Below are 19,751 nucleotides of genomic sequence, written 5' to 3'. Positions count from 1 at the left end.
AGCCGGGCCGTGAGGAGGACAGAGCGGGGAGAGCGCGAGGAGCGGCCGTGAGGAGCGGAGAGGCTGTTGTTCCTGCGCGTGGAGAGGAGAGGAGGGGGACACAGCGCGAGGACTGAGGGGAGACAGCGCGAGGACTGAGGGGAGACAGCGCGAGGACTGAGGGGAGACAGCGCGAGGACAGGGGGGACACAGCGCGAGGCCTGAGCGGGACCGCCTCGTCGCGTCCCGGCCGCGGATGGACCAGGAGCGGCACCGGGACGATGGCGCGGGACGGATCAGTCAGGGAGCGCGCGCGGCCTCTCACGGTCACGGTGACGGTCGCGAGCCTTTCTCTCAGCGCGCTCTCGCTGCTGCTGCTCGTGCTCGCCATCAGCACCGACCACTGGCACGAGACGGACACGCGCGCGCACAAGCGTAACTGCGACCGCGCGGGCGCAGACTCCACGGACCAGAAGAACCGGGACGAGCCCATCTTCCACCTGCCGCTCGTGGACGGGGGCGGGCCCAGAGGCTCCGCCCTCCGGCCCGTGCACGTGGGCAGCCGCGAGGACGAGCTGCTGGAGAACTGGCGCGCGATCCTCGGGATGGGCATCCTGGAGACGGAGTGCGGGCGGCCGCTCTTTAGCACCACCGCAGGCCTGTGGCGGAAGTGCTACGTCAGCGGGAAGGACCCGGATATAGACAAGCTCATCCTCAGAGGTAAGCTCATCCTCAGAGGTTAACAAGCTCATCCTCAGAGGTAAACACACTCATCCTCAGAGGTAAACACGCTCATCCTCAGAGGTAAACACACTCATCCTCAGAGGTAAACAAGCTCATCCTCAGAGGTAAACAAGCTCATCCTCAGAGGTAAGCTCATCCTCAGAGGTAAACACACTCATCCTCAGAGGTAAGCTCATCCTCAGAGGTAAACACACTCATCCTCAGAGGTAAACACACTCATCCTCAGAGGTAAACAAGCTCATCCTCAGAGGTAAACACACTCATCCTCAGAGGTAAACACACTCATCCTCAGAGGTAAACAAGCTCATCCTCAGAGGTAAACACACTCATCCTCAGAGGTAAACAAGCTCATCCTCAGAGGTAAACACGCTCATCCTCAGAGGTAAGCTCATCCTCAGAGGTAAACACACTCATCCTCAGAGGTAAACACACTCATCCTCAGAGGTAAACAAGCTCATCCTCAGAGGTAAACACACTCATCCTCAGAGGTAAACAAGCTCATCCTCAGAGGTAAACAAGCTCATCCTCAGAGGTAAACAAGCTCATCCTCAGAGGTAAACACACTCATCCTCAGAGGTAAACAAGCTCATCCTCAGAGGTAAACAAGCTCATCCTCAGAGGTAAACACACTCATCCTCAGAGGTAAACAAGCTCATCCTCAGAGGTAAACAAGCTCATCCTCAGAGGTAAACACACTCATCCTCAGAGGTAAACACACTCATCCTCAGAGGTAAACAAGCTCATCCTCAGAGGTAAACACGCTCATCCTCAGAGGTAAACACACTCATCCTCAGAGGTAAACACACTCATCCTCAGAGGTAAACACACTCATCCTCAGAGGTAAACACACTCATCCTCAGAGGTAAACAAGCTCATCCTCAGAGGTAAACAAGCTCATCCTCAGAGGTAAACACACTCATCCTCAGAGGTAAACTCATCCTCAGAGGTAAACACGCTCATCCTCAGAGGTAAACACACTCATCCTCAGAGGTAAACACACTCATCCTCAGAGGTAAACACACTCATCCTCAGAGGTAAACACGCTCATCCTCAGAGGTAAACACACTCATCCTCAGAGGTAAACACACTCATCCTCAGAGGTAAACACACTCATCCTCAGAGGTAAACACGCTCATCCTCAGAGGTAAACACACTCATCCTCAGAGGTAAACACACTCATCCTCAGAGGTAAACAAGCTCATCCTCAGAGGTAAACAAGCTCATCCTCAGAGGTAAGCTCATCCTCAGAGGTAAACACACTCATCCTCAGAGGTAAACACACTCATCCTCAGAGGTAAACAAGCTCATCCTCAGAGGTAAACACACTCATCCTCAGAGGTAAACAAGCTCATCCTCAGAGGTAAACAAGCTCATCCTCAGAGGTAAACAAGCTCATCCTCAGAGGTAAACAAGCTCATCCTCAGAGGTAAACACACTCATCCTCAGAGGTAAACACGCTCATCCTCAGAGGTAAACACACTCATCCTCAGAGGTAAACACACTCATCCTCAGAGGTAAACACACTCATCCTCAGAGGTAAACACGCTCATCCTCAGAGGTAAACACACTCATCCTCAGAGGTAAACACACTCATCCTCAGAGGTAAACAAGCTCATCCTCAGAGGTAAACACACTCATCCTCAGAGGTAAACACACTCATCCTCAGAGGTAAACACGCTCATCCTCAGAGGTAAACACGCTCATCCTCAGAGGTAAACACACTCATCCTCAGAGGTAAACACGCTCTTCCTCAGAGGTAAACACACTCATCCTCAGAGGTAAACACGCTCATCCTCAGAGGTAAACACGCTCATCCTCAGAGGTAAACACGCTCATCCTCAGAGGTAAACACACTCATCCTCAGAGGTAAACACGCTCATCCTCAGAGGTAAACACGCTCATCCTCAGAGGTAAACACGCTCATCCTCAGAGGTAAACAAGCTCATCCTCAGAGGTAAACACGCTCATCCTCAGAGATAAACACACTCATCCTCAGAGATAAACACACTCATCCTCAGAGGTAAACACACTCATCCTCAGAGGTAAACACGCTCATCCTCAGAGGTAAACACACTCATCCTCAGAGGTAAACACACTAATCCTCAGAGGTAAACAAGCTCATCCTCAGAGGTAAACACGCTCATCCTCAGAGGTAAACAAGCTCATCCTCAGAGGTAAACAAACTCATCCTCAGAGGTAAACACGCTCATCCTCAGAGGTAAACAAGCTCATCCTCAGAGGTAAACACGCTCATCCTCAGAGGTAAACACACTCATCCTCAGAGGTAAACACACTCATCCTCAGAGGTAAACACACTCATCCTCAGAGGTAAACACGCTCATCCTCAGAGGTAAACACACTCATCCTCAGAGGTAAACAAACTCATCCTCAGAGGTAAACACGCTCATCCTCAGAGGTAAACACGCTCATCCTCAGAGGTAAACACACTCATCCTCAGAGGTAAACACACTCATCCTCAGAGGTAAACACACTCATCCTCAGAGGTAAACAAGCTCATCCTCAGAGGTAAACAAGCTCATCCTCAGAGGTAAACACACTCATCCTCAGAGGTAAACACACTCATCCTCAGAGGTAAACAAGCTCATCCTCAGAGGTAAACAAGCTCATCCTCAGAGGTAAACACACTCATCCTCAGAGGTAAACACACTCATCCTCAGAGGTAAACACACTCATCCTCAGAGGTAAACAAGCTCATCCTCAGAGGTAAACACGCTCATCCTCAGAGGTAAACAAGCTCATCCTCAGAGGTAAACAAACTCATCCTCAGAGGTAAACACGCTCATCCTCAGAGGTAAACAAGCTCATCCTCAGAGGTAAACAAACTCATCCTCAGAGGTAAACACGCTCATCCTCAGAGGTAAACAAGCTCATCCTCAGAGGTAAACACACTCATCCTCAGAGGTAAACACACTCATCCTCAGAGGTAAACACACTCATCCTCAGAGGTAAACACGCTCATCCTCAGAGATAAACACACTCATCCTCAGAGGTAAACAAGCTCATCCTCAGAGGTAAACAAGCTCATCCTCAGAGGTAAACACGCTCATCCTCAGAGGTAAACACACTCATCCTCAGAGGTAAACACACTCATCCTCAGAGGTAAACACACTCATCCTCAGAGGTAAACACACTCATCCTCAGAGGTAAACACACTCATCCTCAGAGGTAAACACACTCATCCTCAGAGGTAAACACACTCATCCTCAGAGGTAAACAAGCTCATCCTCAGAGGTAAACAAACTCATCCTCAGAGGTAAACACACTCATCCTCAGAGGTAAACACACTCATCCTCAGAGGTAAACACGCTCATCCTCAGAGGTAAACAAGCTCATCCTCAGAGGTAAACACACTCATCCTCAGAGGTTAACAAGCTCATCCTCAGAGGTAAACACACTCATCCTCAGAGGTAAACAAGCTCATCCTCAGAGGTAAACAAGCTCATCCTCAGAGGTAAACAAGCTCATCCTCAGAGGTAAACACACTCATCCTCAGAGGTAAACACACTCATCCTCAGAGGTAAACACGCTCATCCTCAGAGGTAAACACGCTCATCCTCAGAGGTAAACACGCTCATCCTCAGAGGTAAACAAGCTCATCCTCAGAGGTAAACACACTCATCCTCAGAGGTAAGCTCATCCTCAGAGGTAAACACGCTCATCCTCAGAGGTAAACAAGCTCATCCTCAGAGGTAAACACACTCATCCTCAGAGGTAAACACACTCATCCTCAGAGGTAAACACGCTCATCCTCAGAGGTAAACACACTCATCCTCAGAGGTAAACACGCTCATCCTCAGAGGTAAACACACTCATCCTCAGAGGTAAACACACTCATCCTCAGAGGTAAACACACTCATCCTCAGAGGTAAACACGCTCATCCTCAGAGGTAAACACGCTCATCCTCAGAGGTAAACACACTCATCCTCAGAGGTAAACACGCTCATCCTCAGAGGTAAACACACTCATCCTCAGAGGTAAACACGCTCATCCTCAGAGGTAAACACACTCATCCTCAGAGGTAAACACACTCATCCTCAGAGGTAAACACACTCATCCTCAGAGGTAAACAAGCTCATCCTCAGAGGTAAACACGCTCATCCTCAGAGGTAAACACACTCATCCTCAGAGGTAAACACACTCATCCTCAGAGGTAAGCTCATCCTCAGAGGTAAACACACTCATCCTCAGAGATAAACACGCTCATCCTCAGAGGTAAACACGCTCATCCTCAGAGGTAAACACACTCATCCTCAGAGATAAACACGCTCATCCTCAGAGGTAAACACACTCATCCTCAGAGGTAAACACACTCATCCTCAGAGATAAACACGCTCATCCTCAGAGGTAAACACACTCATCCTCAGAGATAAACACGCTCATCCTCAGAGGTAAACACACTCATCCTCAGAGGTAAACACGCTCATCCTCAGAGGTAAACACACTCATCCTCAGAGGTAAACACACTCATCCTCAGAGGTAAACACACTCATCCTCAGAGGTAAACACACTCATCCTCAGAGGTAAACACACTCATCCTCAGAGGTAAACACACTCATCCTCAGAGGTAAGCTCATCCTCAGAGGTAAACACACTCATCCTCAGAGATAAACACGCTCATCCTCAGAGGTAAACACGCTCATCCTCAGAGGTAAACAAGCTCATCCTCAGAGGTAAACAAGCTCATCCTCAGAGGTAAACACACTCATCCTCAGAGGTAAACACACTCATCCTCAGAGGTAAACAAGCTCATCCTCAGAGGTAAACACGCTCATCCTCAGAGGTAAACACACTCATCCTCAGAGGTAAACACACTCATCCTCAGAGGTAAACACGCTCATCCTCAGAGGTAAACAGGCTCATCCTCAGAGGTAAACAAGCTCATCCTCAGAGGTAAACACACTCATCCTCAGAGGTAAACAGGCTCATCCTCAGAGGTAAACAGGCTCATCCTCAGAGGTAAACACGCTCATCCTCAGAGGTAAACAAGCTCATCCTCAGAGGTAAACACACTCATCCTCAGAGGTAAACACACTCATCCTCAGAGGTAAACACACTCATCCTCAGAGGTAAACACACTCATCCTCAGAGGTAAACACACTCATCCTCAGAGGTAAACACACTCATCCTCAGAGGTAAACACACTCATCCTCAGAGGTAAGCTCATCCTCAGAGGTAAACACACTCATCCTCAGAGGTAAACACACTCATCCTCAGAGGTAAACACGCTCATCCTCAGAGGTAAACACACTCATCCTCAGAGGTAAACACGCTCATCCTCAGAGGTAAACACACTCATCCTCAGAGGTTAACTCATCCTCAGAGGTAAACACACTCATCCTCAGAGGTTAACTCATCCTCAGAGGTAAACACACTCATCCTCAGAGGTAAACAGGCTCATCCTCAGAGGTAAACAGGCTCATCCTCAGAGGTAAACACGCTCATCCTCAGAGGTAAACAAGCTCATCCTCAGAGGTAAACACACTCATCCTCAGAGGTAAACACACTCATCCTCAGAGGTAAACAAGCTCATCCTCAGAGGTAAACACACTCATCCTCAGAGGTAAACAAGCTCATCCTCAGAGGTAAACACACTCATCCTCAGAGGTAAACAAGCTCATCCTCAGAGGTAAACAAGCTCATCCTCAGAGGTAAACAAGCTCATCCTCAGAGGTAAACACACTCATCCTCAGAGGTAAACACACTCATCCTCAGAGGTAAACAAGCTCATCCTCAGAGGTAAACACACTCATCCTCAGAGGTAAACACACTCATCCTCAGAGGTAAACAAGCTCATCCTCAGAGGTAAACAAGCTCATCCTCAGAGGTAAACACGCTCATCCTCAGAGGTAAACAAGCTCATCCTCAGAGGTAAACACACTCATCCTCAGAGGTAAACAAGCTCATCCTCAGAGGTAAACAAGCTCATCCTCAGAGGTAAACAGGCTCATCCTCAGAGGTAAACAAGCTCATCCTCAGAGGTAAACAGGCTCATCCTCAGAGGTAAACAAGCTCATCCTCAGAGGTAAACACGCTCATCCTCAGAGGTAAACACGCTCATCCTCAGAGGTAAACACGCTCATCCTCAGAGGTAAACAGGCTCATCCTCAGAGGTAAACAAGCTCATCCTCAGAGGTAAACACGCTCATCCTCAGAGGTAAACAAGCTCATCCTCAGAGGTAAACACACTCATCCTCAGAGGTAAACAAGCTCATCCTCAGAGGTAAACACACTCATCCTCAGAGGTAAACACACTCATCCTCAGAGGTAAACACGCTCATCCTCAGAGGTAAACACGCTCATCCTCAGAGGTAAACACACTCATCCTCAGAGGTAAACACACTCATCCTCAGAGGTAAACACACTCATCCTCAGAGGTAAACACACTCATCCTCAGAGGTAAACACACTCATCCTCAGAGGTAAACACGCTCATCCTCAGAGGTAAACACACTCATCCTCAGAGGTAAACACACTCATCCTCAGAGGTAAACACACTCATCCTCAGAGGTAAACACGCTCATCCTCAGAGGTAAACACGCTCATCCTCAGAGGTAAACACACTCATCCTCAGAGGTAAACACGCTCTTCCTCAGAGGTAAACACACTCATCCTCAGAGGTAAACACGCTCATCCTCAGAGGTAAACACGCTCATCCTCAGAGGTAAACACGCTCATCCTCAGAGGTAAACACACTCATCCTCAGAGGTAAACACGCTCATCCTCAGAGGTAAACACGCTCATCCTCAGAGGTAAACACGCTCATCCTCAGAGGTAAACAAGCTCATCCTCAGAGGTTAACACACTCATCCTCAGAGGTAAACACACTCATCCTCAGAGGTAAACACGCTCATCCTCAGAGGTAAACAAGCTCATCCTCAGAGGTAAGCTCATCCTCAGAGGTAAACACACTCATCCTCAGAGGTAAACAAGCTCATCCTCAGAGGTAAACAAGCTCATCCTCAGAGGTAAACAAGCTCATCCTCAGAGGTAAACACGCTCATCCTCAGAGGTAAACACGCTCATCCTCAGAGGTAAACACGCTCATCCTCAGAGGTAAACTCATCCTCAGAGGTAAACACGCTCATCCTCAGAGGTAAACACGCTCATCCTCAGAGGTAAACACGCTCATCCTCAGAGGTAAACACACTCATCCTCAGAGGTAAACAAGCTCATCCTCAGAGGTAAACACACTCATCCTCAGAGGTAAACACGCTCATCCTCAGAGGTAAACACACTCATCCTCAGAGGTAAACACACTCATCCTCAGAGGTAAACACACTCATCCTCAGAGGTAAACACACTCATCCTCAGAGGTAAACACGCTCATCCTCAGAGGTAAACACACTCATCCTCAGAGGTAAACACGCTCATCCTCAGAGGTAAACACGCTCATCCTCAGAGGTAAACACACTCATCCTCAGAGGTAAACACACTCATCCTCAGAGGTAAACACGCTCATCCTCAGAGGTAAACACGCTCATCCTCAGAGGTAAACAAACTCATCCTCAGAGGTAAACACACTCATCCTCAGAGGTAAACACGCTCATCCTCAGAGGTAAACACACTCATCCTCAGAGGTAAACACACTCATCCTCAGAGGTTAACACACTCATCCTCAGAGGTAAACACACTCATCCTCAGAGGTAAACACACTCATCCTCAGAGGTAAACACACTCATCCTCAGAGGTAAACAAGCTCATCCTCAGAGATAAACACACTCATCCTCAGAGGTAAACACACTCATCCTCAGAGGTAAACAAACTCATCCTCAGAGGTAAACACACTCATCCTCAGAGGTAAACACGCTCATCCTCAGAGGTAAACACACTCATCCTCAGAGGTAAACACGCTCATCCTCAGAGGTAAACAAGCTCATCCTCAGAGGTAAACAAGCTCATCCTCAGAGGTAAACAAGCTCATCCTCAGAGGTAAACAAACTCATCCTCAGAGGTAAACACGCTCATCCTCAGAGGTAAACACACTCATCCTCAGAGGTAAACACACTCATCCTCAGAGGTAAACACGCTCATCCTCAGAGGTAAACACGCTCATCCTCAGAGGTAAACAAACTCATCCTCAGAGGTAAACACACTCATCCTCAGAGGTAAACACGCTCATCCTCAGAGGTAAACACACTCATCCTCAGAGGTAAACACGCTCATCCTCAGAGGTAAACAAGCTCATCCTCAGAGGTAAACAAGCTCATCCTCAGAGGTAAACAAGCTCATCCTCAGAGGTAAACAAACTCATCCTCAGAGGTAAACACGCTCATCCTCAGAGGTAAACACACTCATCCTCAGAGGTAAACACACTCATCCTCAGAGGTAAACACACTCATCCTCAGAGGTAAACACACTCATCCTCAGAGGTAAACACACTCATCCTCAGAGGTAAACAAGCTCATCCTCAGAGGTAAACAAACTCATCCTCAGAGGTAAACAAACTCATCCTCAGAGGTAAACACACTCATCCTCAGAGGTAAACAAGCTCATCCTCAGAGGTAAACACGCTCATCCTCAGAGGTAAACACACTCATCCTCAGAGGTAAACAAGCTCATCCTCAGAGGTAAACACACTCATCCTCAGAGGTAAACAAGCTCATCCTCAGAGGTAAACACGCTCATCCTCAGAGGTAAACACGCTCATCCTCAGAGGTAAACACACTCATCCTCAGAGGTAAACAAGCTCATCCTCAGAGGTAAACACGCTCATCCTCAGAGGTAAACACGCTCATCCTCAGAGGTAAACACACTCATCCTCAGAGGTAAACAAACTCATCCTCAGAGGTAAACACACTCATCCTCAGAGGTAAGCTCATCATTGCACTGCTGAAAAGTCAGTGTGTAAGAACTGCTGAAAGGTCTGTGTGTAAGAACTGCTGAAAGGTCTGTGTGTAAGAACTGCTGAAAGGTCTGTGTGAAAGAACTGCTGAAAGGTCTGTGTCTTCTGTGCAGGAATAGCTGAAAGGTGCACTCCAGTGAAGTATCACTTCTCTCAGCCGATCCGACTGAGGAACATCCCCCTGAACCTGACCAGGACCATCCAGCAGGACGAGTGGCACCTCCTGCGTGAGTGACCTTCTCCTTTAATGCACCTGTTTGTAATGTCTGTGAGGTCTGAGGTCTGTGAGGTCTGAGGTCTGTGAGGTCTTAGGTCTGTGAGGTCTGAGGTCTGTGAGGTCTGAGGTCTGTGAGTTCTGAGCGCCTGTAAGGTCTTGCTGTGGGCAAAGTCCCAGCCTCATTAGTGCCAGTTTCCATGGAAACCGTCTCCCTGACCCGCCCCCCGCTGTGTCTCCGTGGTAACAGATGCCCACGCGGTGTTTGAAGCCCCTCAGACCAGCGCCTTCATCTCCCTCCTGTGCCTGAAGCCCTCCTCACATGTTCTCCCTCATGTTTCAGACCTCCTCACATGTTCTCCTTCATGTTTCAGACCTCCTCACATGTTCTCCTCCATGTTTCAGACCTCCTCACATGTTCTCCTCCATGTTTCAGACCTTCTCACATGTTCTCCCTCATGTTTCAGACCTCCTCACATGCTCTCCTTCATGTTTCAGACCTCCTCACATGTTCTCCTCCATGTTTCAGACCTCCTCACATGCTCTCCTTCATGTTTCAGACCTCCTCACATGTTCTCCGTCATGTTTCAGACCCCCTCACATGTTCTCCTCCATGTTTCAGACCTCCTCACATGTTCTCCTTCATGTTTCAGACCTCCTCACATGTTCTCCTTCATGTTTCAAACCTCCTCACATGTTCTCCTTCATGTTTCAGACCTCCTCACATGTTCTCCTCCATGTTTCAGACCTCCTCACATGTTCTCCTTCATGTTTCAGACCTCCTCACATGTTCTCCTCCATGTTTCAGACCTCCTCACATGTTCTCCTCCATGTTCCAGACCTCCTCACATGTTCTCCTCCATGTTCCAGACCTCCTCACATGTTCTCCTTCATGTTTCAGACCTCCTCACATGTTCTCCTTCATGTTTCAGACCTCCTCACATGCTCTCCTTCATGTTTCAGACCTCCTCACATGTTCTCCTCCATGTTTCAGACCTCCTCACATGTTCTCCTCCATGTTTCAGACCTCCTCACATGTTCTCCTTCATGTTTCAGACCTCCTCACATGTTCTCCTCCATGTTTCAGACCTCCTCACATGTTCTCCTCCATGTTTCAGACCTCCTCACATGTTCTCCTCCTTGTTTCAGACCTCCTCACATGCTCTCCTTCATGTTTCAGACCTCCTCACATGTTCTCCTCCATGTTTCAGACCTCCTCACATGCTCTCCTTCATGTTTCAGACCTCCTCACATGTTCTCCTTCATGTTTCAGACCTCCTCACATGTTCTCCTTCATGTTTCAGACCTCCTCACATGTTCTCCTTCATGTTTCAGACCTCCTCACATGTTCTCCTCCATGTTTCAGACCTCCTCACATGTTCTCCTCCATGTTTCAGACCTCCTCACATGTTCTCCTTCATGTTTCAGACCTCCTCACATGTTCTCCTTCATGTTTCAGACCTCCTCACATGTTCTCCATCATGTTTCAGACCTCCTCACATGTTCTCCTTCATGTTTCAGACCTTCTCACATGCTCTCCTTCATGTTTCAGACCTCCTCACATGTTCTCCTCCATGTTTCAGACCTCCTCACATGTTCTCCTCCATGTTTCAGACCTCCTCACATGTTCTCCTTCATGTTTCAGACCTCCTCACATGTTCTCCTTCATGTTTCAGACCTCCTCACATGTTCTCCCTCATGTTTCAGACCTCCTCACATGTTCTCCTCCATGTTTCAGACCTCCTCACATGTTCTCCTCCATGTTTCAGACCTCCTCACATGTTCTCCTCCATGTTTCAGACCTCCTCACATGTTCTCCTCCATGTTTCAGACCTCCTCACATGTTCTCCTCCATGTTTCAGACCTCCTCACATGCTCTCCTTCATGTTTCAGACCTCCTCACATGTTCTCCTTCATGTTTCAGACCTCCTCACATGTTCTCCTCCATGTTTCAGACCTCCTCACATGTTCTCCTTCATGTTTCAGACCTCCTCACATGCTCTCCTCCTTGTTTCAGACCTCCTCACATGTTCTCCTCCATGTTTCAGACCTCCTCACATGCTCTCCTTCATGTTTCAGACCTCCTTACATGTTCTCCTTCATGTTTCAGACCTCCTCACATGCTCTCCTTCATGTTTCAGACCTCCTCACATGTTCTCCATCATGTTTCAGACCTCCTCACATGTTCTCCTCCATGTTTCAGACCTCCTCACATGTTCTCCTCCATGTTTCAGACCTCCTCACATGTTCTCCTTCATGTTTCAGACCTCCTCACATGTTCTCCTTCATGTCTCAGACCTCCTCACATGTTCTCCTCCATGTTTCAGACCTCCTCACATGTTCTCCTCCTTGTTTCAGACCTCCTCACATGTTCTCCTCCATGTTTCAGACCTCCTCACGTGTTCTCCTCCATGTTTCAGACCTCCTCACATGTTCTCCTTCATGTTTCAGACCTCCTCACATGTTCTCCTCCATGTTTCAGACCTCCTCACATGTTCTCCTCCATGTTTCAGACCTCCTCACATGTTCTCCTTCATGTTTCAGACCTCCTCACATGATCTCCTCCATGTTTCAGACCTCCTCACATGATCTCCTCCATGTTTCAGACCTCCTCACATGTTCTCCTTCATGTTTCAGACCTCCTCACATGATCTCCTCCATGTTTCAGACCTCCTCACATGATCTCCTCCATGTTTCAGACCTCCTCACATGATCTCCTCCATGTTTCAGACCTCCTCACATGCTCTCCTTCATGTTTCAGACCTCCTCACATGTTCTCCATCATGTTTCAGACCTCCTCACATGCTCTCCTTCATGTGTCAGACCTCCTCACATGCTCTCCTTCATGTTTCAGACCTCCTCACATGCTCTCCTCCATGTTTCAGACCTCCTCACATGCTCTCCTTCATGTTTCAGACCTCCTCACGTGTTCTCCTTCATGTTTCAGACCTCCTCACATGTTCTCCCTCATGTTTCAGACCTCCTCACATGTTCTCCTTCATGTTTCAGACCTCCTCACATGTTCTCCTTCATGTTTCAGACCTCCTCACATGTTCTCCTCCTTGTTTCAGACCTCCTCACATGCTCTCCTCCTTGTTTCAGACCTCCTCACATGCTCTCCTTCATGTTTCAGACCTCCTCACATGTTCTCCTTCATGTTTCAGACCTCCTCACATGTTCTCCATCATGTTTCAGACCTCCTCACATGTTCTCCATCATGTTTCAGACCTCCTCACATGTTCTCCTTCATGTTTCAGACCTCCTCACATGTTCTCCTCCATGTTTCAGACCTCCTCACATGTTCTCCTCCATGTTCCAGACCTCCTCACATGCTCTCCTCCATGTTTCAGACCTCCTCACATGTTCTCCTTCATGTTTCAGACCTCCTCACATGCTCTCCTTCATGTTTCAGACCTCCTCACATGTTCTCCTTCATGTTTCAGACCTCCTCACATGTTCTCCATCATGTTTCAGACCTCCTCACATGTTCTCCATCATGTTTCAGACCTCCTCACATGTTCTCCTCCATGTTTCAGACCTCCTCACATGTTCTCCTCCATGTTTCAGACCTCCTCACATGTTCTCCTTCATGTTTCAGACCTCCTCACATGTTCTCCTTCATGTTTCAGACCTCCTCACATGTTCTCCTCCATGTTTCAGACCTCCTCACATGTTCTCCTCCATGTTTCAGACCTCCTCACATGTTCTCCTTCATGTTTCAGACCTCCTCACATGTTCTCCTCCATGTTTCAGACCTCCTCACATGTTCTCCTCCATGTTTCAGACCTCCTCACATGTTCTCCCTCATGTTTCAGACCTCCTCACATGTTCTCCTTCATGTTTCAGACCTCCTCACATGTTCTCCTCCATGTTTCAGACCTGCGGAGGATGACGGCCGGGTTCCTGGGCATGTCGGCGGCCGTTCTTCTCTGTGGAGCCATCGTGGCGTCCGTGGGCTTCTTCTGGGAGGAGAGCCTGACGCAGCACGTGTCCGGGCTGCTCTTCATCATGGCAGGTACAAACATCACTCCATCTGTGACCTCTGACCTTCTGAGATGATCCTCACAGAGGCTCCTCTGTGTTAGACTCAGATGAATTAAGCCTCTGGGCAGAAGCGACTCAGGAATCACCTCGCCTGATAAACCACACCCACTTCTTTCTGCGAGCCAGATAAACCACACCCACCTCTTTCTGCGAGCCAGATAAACCACACCCACCTCTTTCTGCGAGCCAGATAAACCACACCCACCTCTTTCTGCGAGCCAGATAAACCACACCCACCTCTTTCTGCGAGCCAGATAAACCACACCCACCTCTTTCTGCGAGCCAGATAAACCACACCCACCTCTTTCTGCGAGCCAGATAAACCACACCCACCTCTTTCTGTGAGCCAGATAAACCACACCCACCTCTTTCTGCGAGCCAGATAAACCACACCCACCTCTTTCTGCGAGCCAGATAAACGACACCCACCTCTTTCTGCGAGCCAGATAAACCACACCCACCTCTTTCTGCGAGCCTGATAAACCACACCCACTGAAAGTAGGCGGGTCTGGCCGAACCAATCACGACGTTACAGAGAAATGAGAAGGTGACGTCACTCGCTGCGCCGCCATGTTTTTCAAACATTAACATTAGCAATAACATTAGCATTAACATTAGCATTAGCATTGACATTAGCATTAACATTAGCATTAACATTAGCATTAACATTAGCATTAACATTAACATTAACATTAGCATGAACATTAGCATTGACATTAGCATGAACATTAGCATTGACATTAGCATGAACATTAGCATTAACATTAGCATTAACATCAGCATCAACATTAGAATGAACATTAGCATTGACATTAGCACTGGCATTAGCATTAACATTAGAATTAACATTAGCATCAACATTAGCATTAACATTAGCATTAACATTAACATTAGAATTAATATTAGCATTAACATTAGAATTAACATTAGCATTAACATTAGCATTAACATTAGCATTAACATTAGAATTAACATTAGCATTAACATTAGCATTAACATTAGAATTAACATTAGCATTGACATTAGCACTGGCATTAACATTAGCATTAACATTAGCATTAACATCAGCATCAACATTAGAATGAACATTAGCATTGACATTAGCACTGGCATTAGCATTAACATTAGAATTAACATTAGCATCAACATTAGCATTAACATTAGCATTAACATTAGCATTAACATTAACATTAGAATTAATATTAGCATTAACATTAGAATTAACATTAGCATTAACATTAGCATTAACATTAGCATTAACATTAGAATTAACATTAGCATTAACATTAGCATTAACATTAGAATTAACATTAGCATTGACATTAGCACTGGCATTAACATTAGCATTAACATTAGCATTAACATTAGCATTAACATTAGCATGGACATTAGCATTAACATTAGCATTAACATTAGAATTAACATTAGCATTGACATTAGCACTGGCATTAACATTAGCATTAACATTAGCATTAACATTAGCATTAACATTAGCATTAACATTAGCATGGACATTAGCACTGGCATTAACATTAGCATTAACATTAGCATTAACATTAGCATGGACATTAGCACTGGCATTAACATTAGCATTAACATTAGCATTAACATTAACATTAGAATTAACATTAGAATTAACATTAGCATCAACATTAGCATTAACATTAGCATTAACATTAACATTAGAATTAACATTAGCATTAACATTAGAATTAACATTAGCATTAACATTAGCATTAACATTAGCATTAACATTAGCATTAACATTAGAATTAACATTAGCATTAACATTAGCATTAACATTAGAATTAACATTAGCATTGACATTAGCACTGGCATTAACATTAGCATTAACATTAGCATTAACATTAGCATTGACATTAGCATTAACATTAGCATTAACATTAGAATTAACATTAGCATTGACATTAGCACTGGCATTAACATTAGCATTAACATTAGCATTAACATTAGCATTAACATTAGCATGGACATTAACACTGGCATTAACATTAGCATTAACATTAGCATTAACATTAGCATTAACATTAGCATTAACATTAGCATTAACATTAGCATTAACATCAGCATCAACATTAGAATGAACATTAGCATTGACATTAGCACTGGCATTAACATTAACATTAGAATTAACATTAGCATCAACATTAGCATTAACATTAGCATTAACATTAACATTAGAATTAACATTAGCATCAACATTAGCATTAACATTAGCATTAACATTAACATTAGCATTAACATTAGCATTGACATTAGCATGAACATTAGCATTAACATTAGCATTAACATTAGCATTAACATTAGCATTAACATTAGCATCGGTGCGGCGTCAGCAGTGATGCGGTCGCTGTATCGGTCTGTCGTGGTGAAGAGGGAGCTGAGTCGGGGCAAAGCTCTCGATTTACCGATCGATCTACGTTCCCACCCTCACCTATGGTCATGTGATCCTCACCTATGGTCATGTGATCCTCACCTATGGTCATGTGATCCTCACCTATGGTCATGTGATCCTCACCTATGGTCATGTGATCCTCACCTATGGTCATGTGATCCTCACCTATGGTCATGAGATTTGGGTCATGACCGAAAGGACAAGATCGTGAATACAAGCGGCCGACATGAGTTTCCTTCGCAGGGTGGCTGGGGGTGAGGAGCTCAGTTACCCGGGAGGAGCTCGGAGTAGAGTCGCTGCTCCTTCACGTCGAAAGGAGCAGCTGAGGTGGCTCGGGCATCTGTTCCGGATACCTCCTGGTCGCCTCCAGGCCTGTCCTAGTGGGACAAGGCCTCGTGGACCCAGGACACGGTGGTGGGACTATGTCTCCGAGCTGGCCTGGTGTCGCCTCGGGGTCAGAACAGCTGGAGGAGGTGTGGCCTCGGGTCAGAACAGCTGGAGGAGGTGTGGCCTCGGGGTCAGAACAGCTGGAGGAGGTGTGGCCTCGGGGTCAGAACAGCTGGAGGAGGTGTGGCCTCGGGGTCAGAACAGCTGGAGGAGGTGTGGCCTCGGGGTCAGAACAGCTGGAGGAGGTGTGTGTGGATCGGGAAGTTTGGGCATCTCTGCTGAGACTGCTGCCCCCGCGACCCGGCCCCGGATAAAGCGGAAGAAAATGGATGGATGGATGGATTAACATTAGCATTAACATTAGCATTAACATTAGAATTAACAACAGCATCAACATTAGCATTAACATTAGCATTAACATTAGCAGCAACATTAGCATTAACATTAGCATTAACATTAGAATTAACATTAGCATGAACATTAGCATTAACATTAGAATTAACAACAGCATCAACATTAGCATTAACATTAGCATTAACATTAGCAGCAACATTAGCATTAACATTAGCATTAACATTAGAATTAACATTAGCATGAACATTAGCATGAACATTAGCATGAACATTAGCATGAACATTAGCATGAACATTAGCATGAACATTAGCATTAACATTAGAATTAACTTTAGCATCAACATTAGCATTAACATCAGCATCAACATTAGCATTAACATTTGCAGTGACATTAGCATGAACAGCATTGACATTAACATTAACATTAGCATTAGCATTTGCATTAACATTAGCATTTGCATTAACATTAGCATTTGCATTAACATTAGCATTAACATTGACATTAGCATTAACATTAGCATTGACATTTGCATTAACATTAGCATTAACATTAGCATTTGCATTAACATTAGCATTGACATTAGTATTAACATTAGCATTAACATTGACATTAGCATTAACATAAGCATTAACATTGACATTAGCATTAACATTAGCATTGACATTTGCATTAACATTAGCATTAGCATGAACATTAGCCCAAGCTAATCATGGATGAAGTCGTCCGGATTTTGCCTCGTGTTCTCTGCTGAGTTCATATGTTTTTAATTGGACTACGCTGTCGTCACGTCCGCTAATCGCTAATCGCTAATTGGTTTATTTCACTGACAATCTGTGAGCACTAGGCCCCGCCCCTTCAAACTGCTCCAATTGCTCCGTGACCAGACTCATTTCTGAGAGAGAGCAGAGCCAGGCCAGGAATCACCAGAGCCATTAGCCGCTAGTTAGCTGCTAGTTAGCTGCTAGTTAGCTGCTAGTTTGCTGCTAGTTAGCTGCTAGTTAGCCGCTAGTTAGCCGCTAGTTTGCTGCTAGTTAGCTGCTAGTTAGCTGCTAGTTAGCTGCTAGAGTTGGAGTATGTGGTTCTGTCCTGGTTCCTCTCTCCTCAGGCCTCTTCTGCTCCATCTCCTTGGTGATGTTTACTCCTGGTCTCCTCCAGGTTCTGACCTTCTCCCCTGGTTCCTCTCTCCTCAGGCCTCTTCTGCTCCGTCTCCTCCTGGTTCTGACCTTCTCCCTGGTTCCTCTCTCCTCAGGCCTCTTCTGCTCCGTCTCCTCCTGGTTCTGACCTTCTCCCCTGGTTCCTCTCTCCTCAGGCCTCTTCTGCTGCGTCTCCTCCTGGTTCTGACCTTCTCCCCTGGTTCCTCTCTCCTCAGGCCTCTTCTGCTCCGTCTCCATGGTGATGTTTACTCCTGGTCTCCTCCTGGTTCTGACCTTCTCCCCTGGTTCCTCTCTCCTCAGGCCTCTTCTGCTCCGTCTCGCTCGTCACCTACACCTCCTCCGTGAGCTACGACCTCTCCCGGACGCCGCCGTTCATCTACGGCCTCCCGTCGGACGTGGAGCAGAACTTCGGCTGGTCGCTGTTCTGCGCCGGCCTCAGCCTCGCCCTCACCGTGGCCGCCGGGGCCGTCGCCATGGTGACGCCCTGCCTGCGGCGCCACGGCAACGGCAAGAGCCAGCGCCAGGACTCCGTCTGAAACCGGCCAATCGGAGACGCACACACGGACCACAGGGTTTTCAGGAGGCAGGCGTCTGGACCGGGGCCGGACAGAGGCGGGTTTAAGGCGAGACGCTGCAGGTTGGGTATCCACGTGTAGAGCGGAAGGATCCAAATATGGGCATTTCCTTTGTGGGAGGAACTCACACTTTTCTGCAGCCTCTCGCCTTAATTTGACTAAATGTTTCACAAACTTCTGTCGCCCAAAGACGTTTCTTTTATTCCAGCCCTGGTCCTTCAGTCAAACTCAGGCGCCTTTTCTGTAAAATTAACATATTAGTGTCGCTTCCCTTAGACTCGGGTCATAGACACGGGACGGGCCGGTCTTAAACCGGGACTCATGGGACGGGCCGGTCTTAAACCGGGACACATGGGCCGGGCCGGTCTTAAACTGGGACACATGGGACGGGCCGGTCTTAAACCGGGACACATGGGACGGGCCGGTCTTAAACCGGGACACATGGGACGGGCCGGTCTGAAACTGGGACACATGGGACGGGCCGGTCTTAAACCGGGACACATGGGACGGGCCGGTCTGAAACTGGGACACATGGGACGGGCCGGTCTTAAACCGGGACACATGGGACGGGCCGGTCTTAAACTTAGACACATGGGACGGGCCGGTCTTAAACCGGGACACATGGGACGGGCCGGTCTGAAACTGGGACACATGGGACGGGCCGGTCTTAAACCGGGACACATGGGACGGGCCGGTCTTAAACTTAGACACATGGGACGGGCCGGTCTTAAACCGGGACACATGGGACGGGCCGGTCTGAAACTGGGACACATGGGACGGGCCGGTCTGAAACCGGGACACATGGGACGGGCCGGTCTTAAACTTAGACACATGGGACGGGCCGGTCTTAAACTTAGACACATGGGACGGGCCGGTCTGAAACTGGGACACATGGGACGGGCCGGTCTTAAACCGGGACTCATGGGACGGGCCGGTCTGAAACTGGGACACATGGGACGGGCCGGTCTTAAACCGGGACACATGGGACGGGCCGGTCTGAAACTGGGACACATGGGACGGG

The 19,751-nt window shown here is 47.3% G+C and overlaps 1 protein-coding gene across 1 annotated transcript; it reads left to right on the top strand.

The window, feature by feature from the left end:
* The first annotated feature begins 171 nt into the window (after window positions 1-171).
* tmem178a (transmembrane protein 178a) lies at window positions 172-18,734 on the top strand. The gene is made up of 4 exons (XM_079583303.1): window positions 172-699; window positions 9,700-9,813; window positions 13,678-13,815; window positions 18,456-18,734. The coding sequence occupies exons 1-4, from the start codon at window positions 261-263 to the stop codon at window positions 18,689-18,691; spliced, it is 927 nt and encodes a 308-aa protein (XP_079439429.1). The 5' UTR covers window positions 172-260; the 3' UTR covers window positions 18,692-18,734.
* Window positions 18,735-19,751: the final 1,017 nt, after the last annotated feature.

The sequence above is a fragment of the Gobius niger genome, assembly GCF_951799975.1.
Source record: "Gobius niger genome assembly, contig: SCAFFOLD_87, whole genome shotgun sequence".
Taxonomy (NCBI): Eukaryota; Metazoa; Chordata; class Actinopteri; order Gobiiformes; family Gobiidae; genus Gobius; species Gobius niger.
Note: the sequence above shows the minus strand (reverse complement) of the source record. Positions and strands in the feature narration are given on the sequence as shown.

What these genes read in the sequence shown, in the direction of transcription:
- tmem178a (XM_079583303.1), top strand. Translation starts at nt 261, where the DNA reads ATGGCGCGGGACGGATCAGTCAGGGAGCGCGCGCGGCCTCTCACGGTC. An exon ending in GGACGAGTGGCACCTCCTGC is followed by an intron (nt 9,814 to 13,677) that starts GTGAGTGACCTT and finishes TCCATGTTTCAG; the next exon opens with ACCTGCGGAGGATGACGGCC. An exon ending in GCTGCTCTTCATCATGGCAG is followed by an intron (nt 13,816 to 18,455) that starts GTACAAACATCA and finishes CTCTCTCCTCAG; the next exon opens with GCCTCTTCTGCTCCGTCTCG.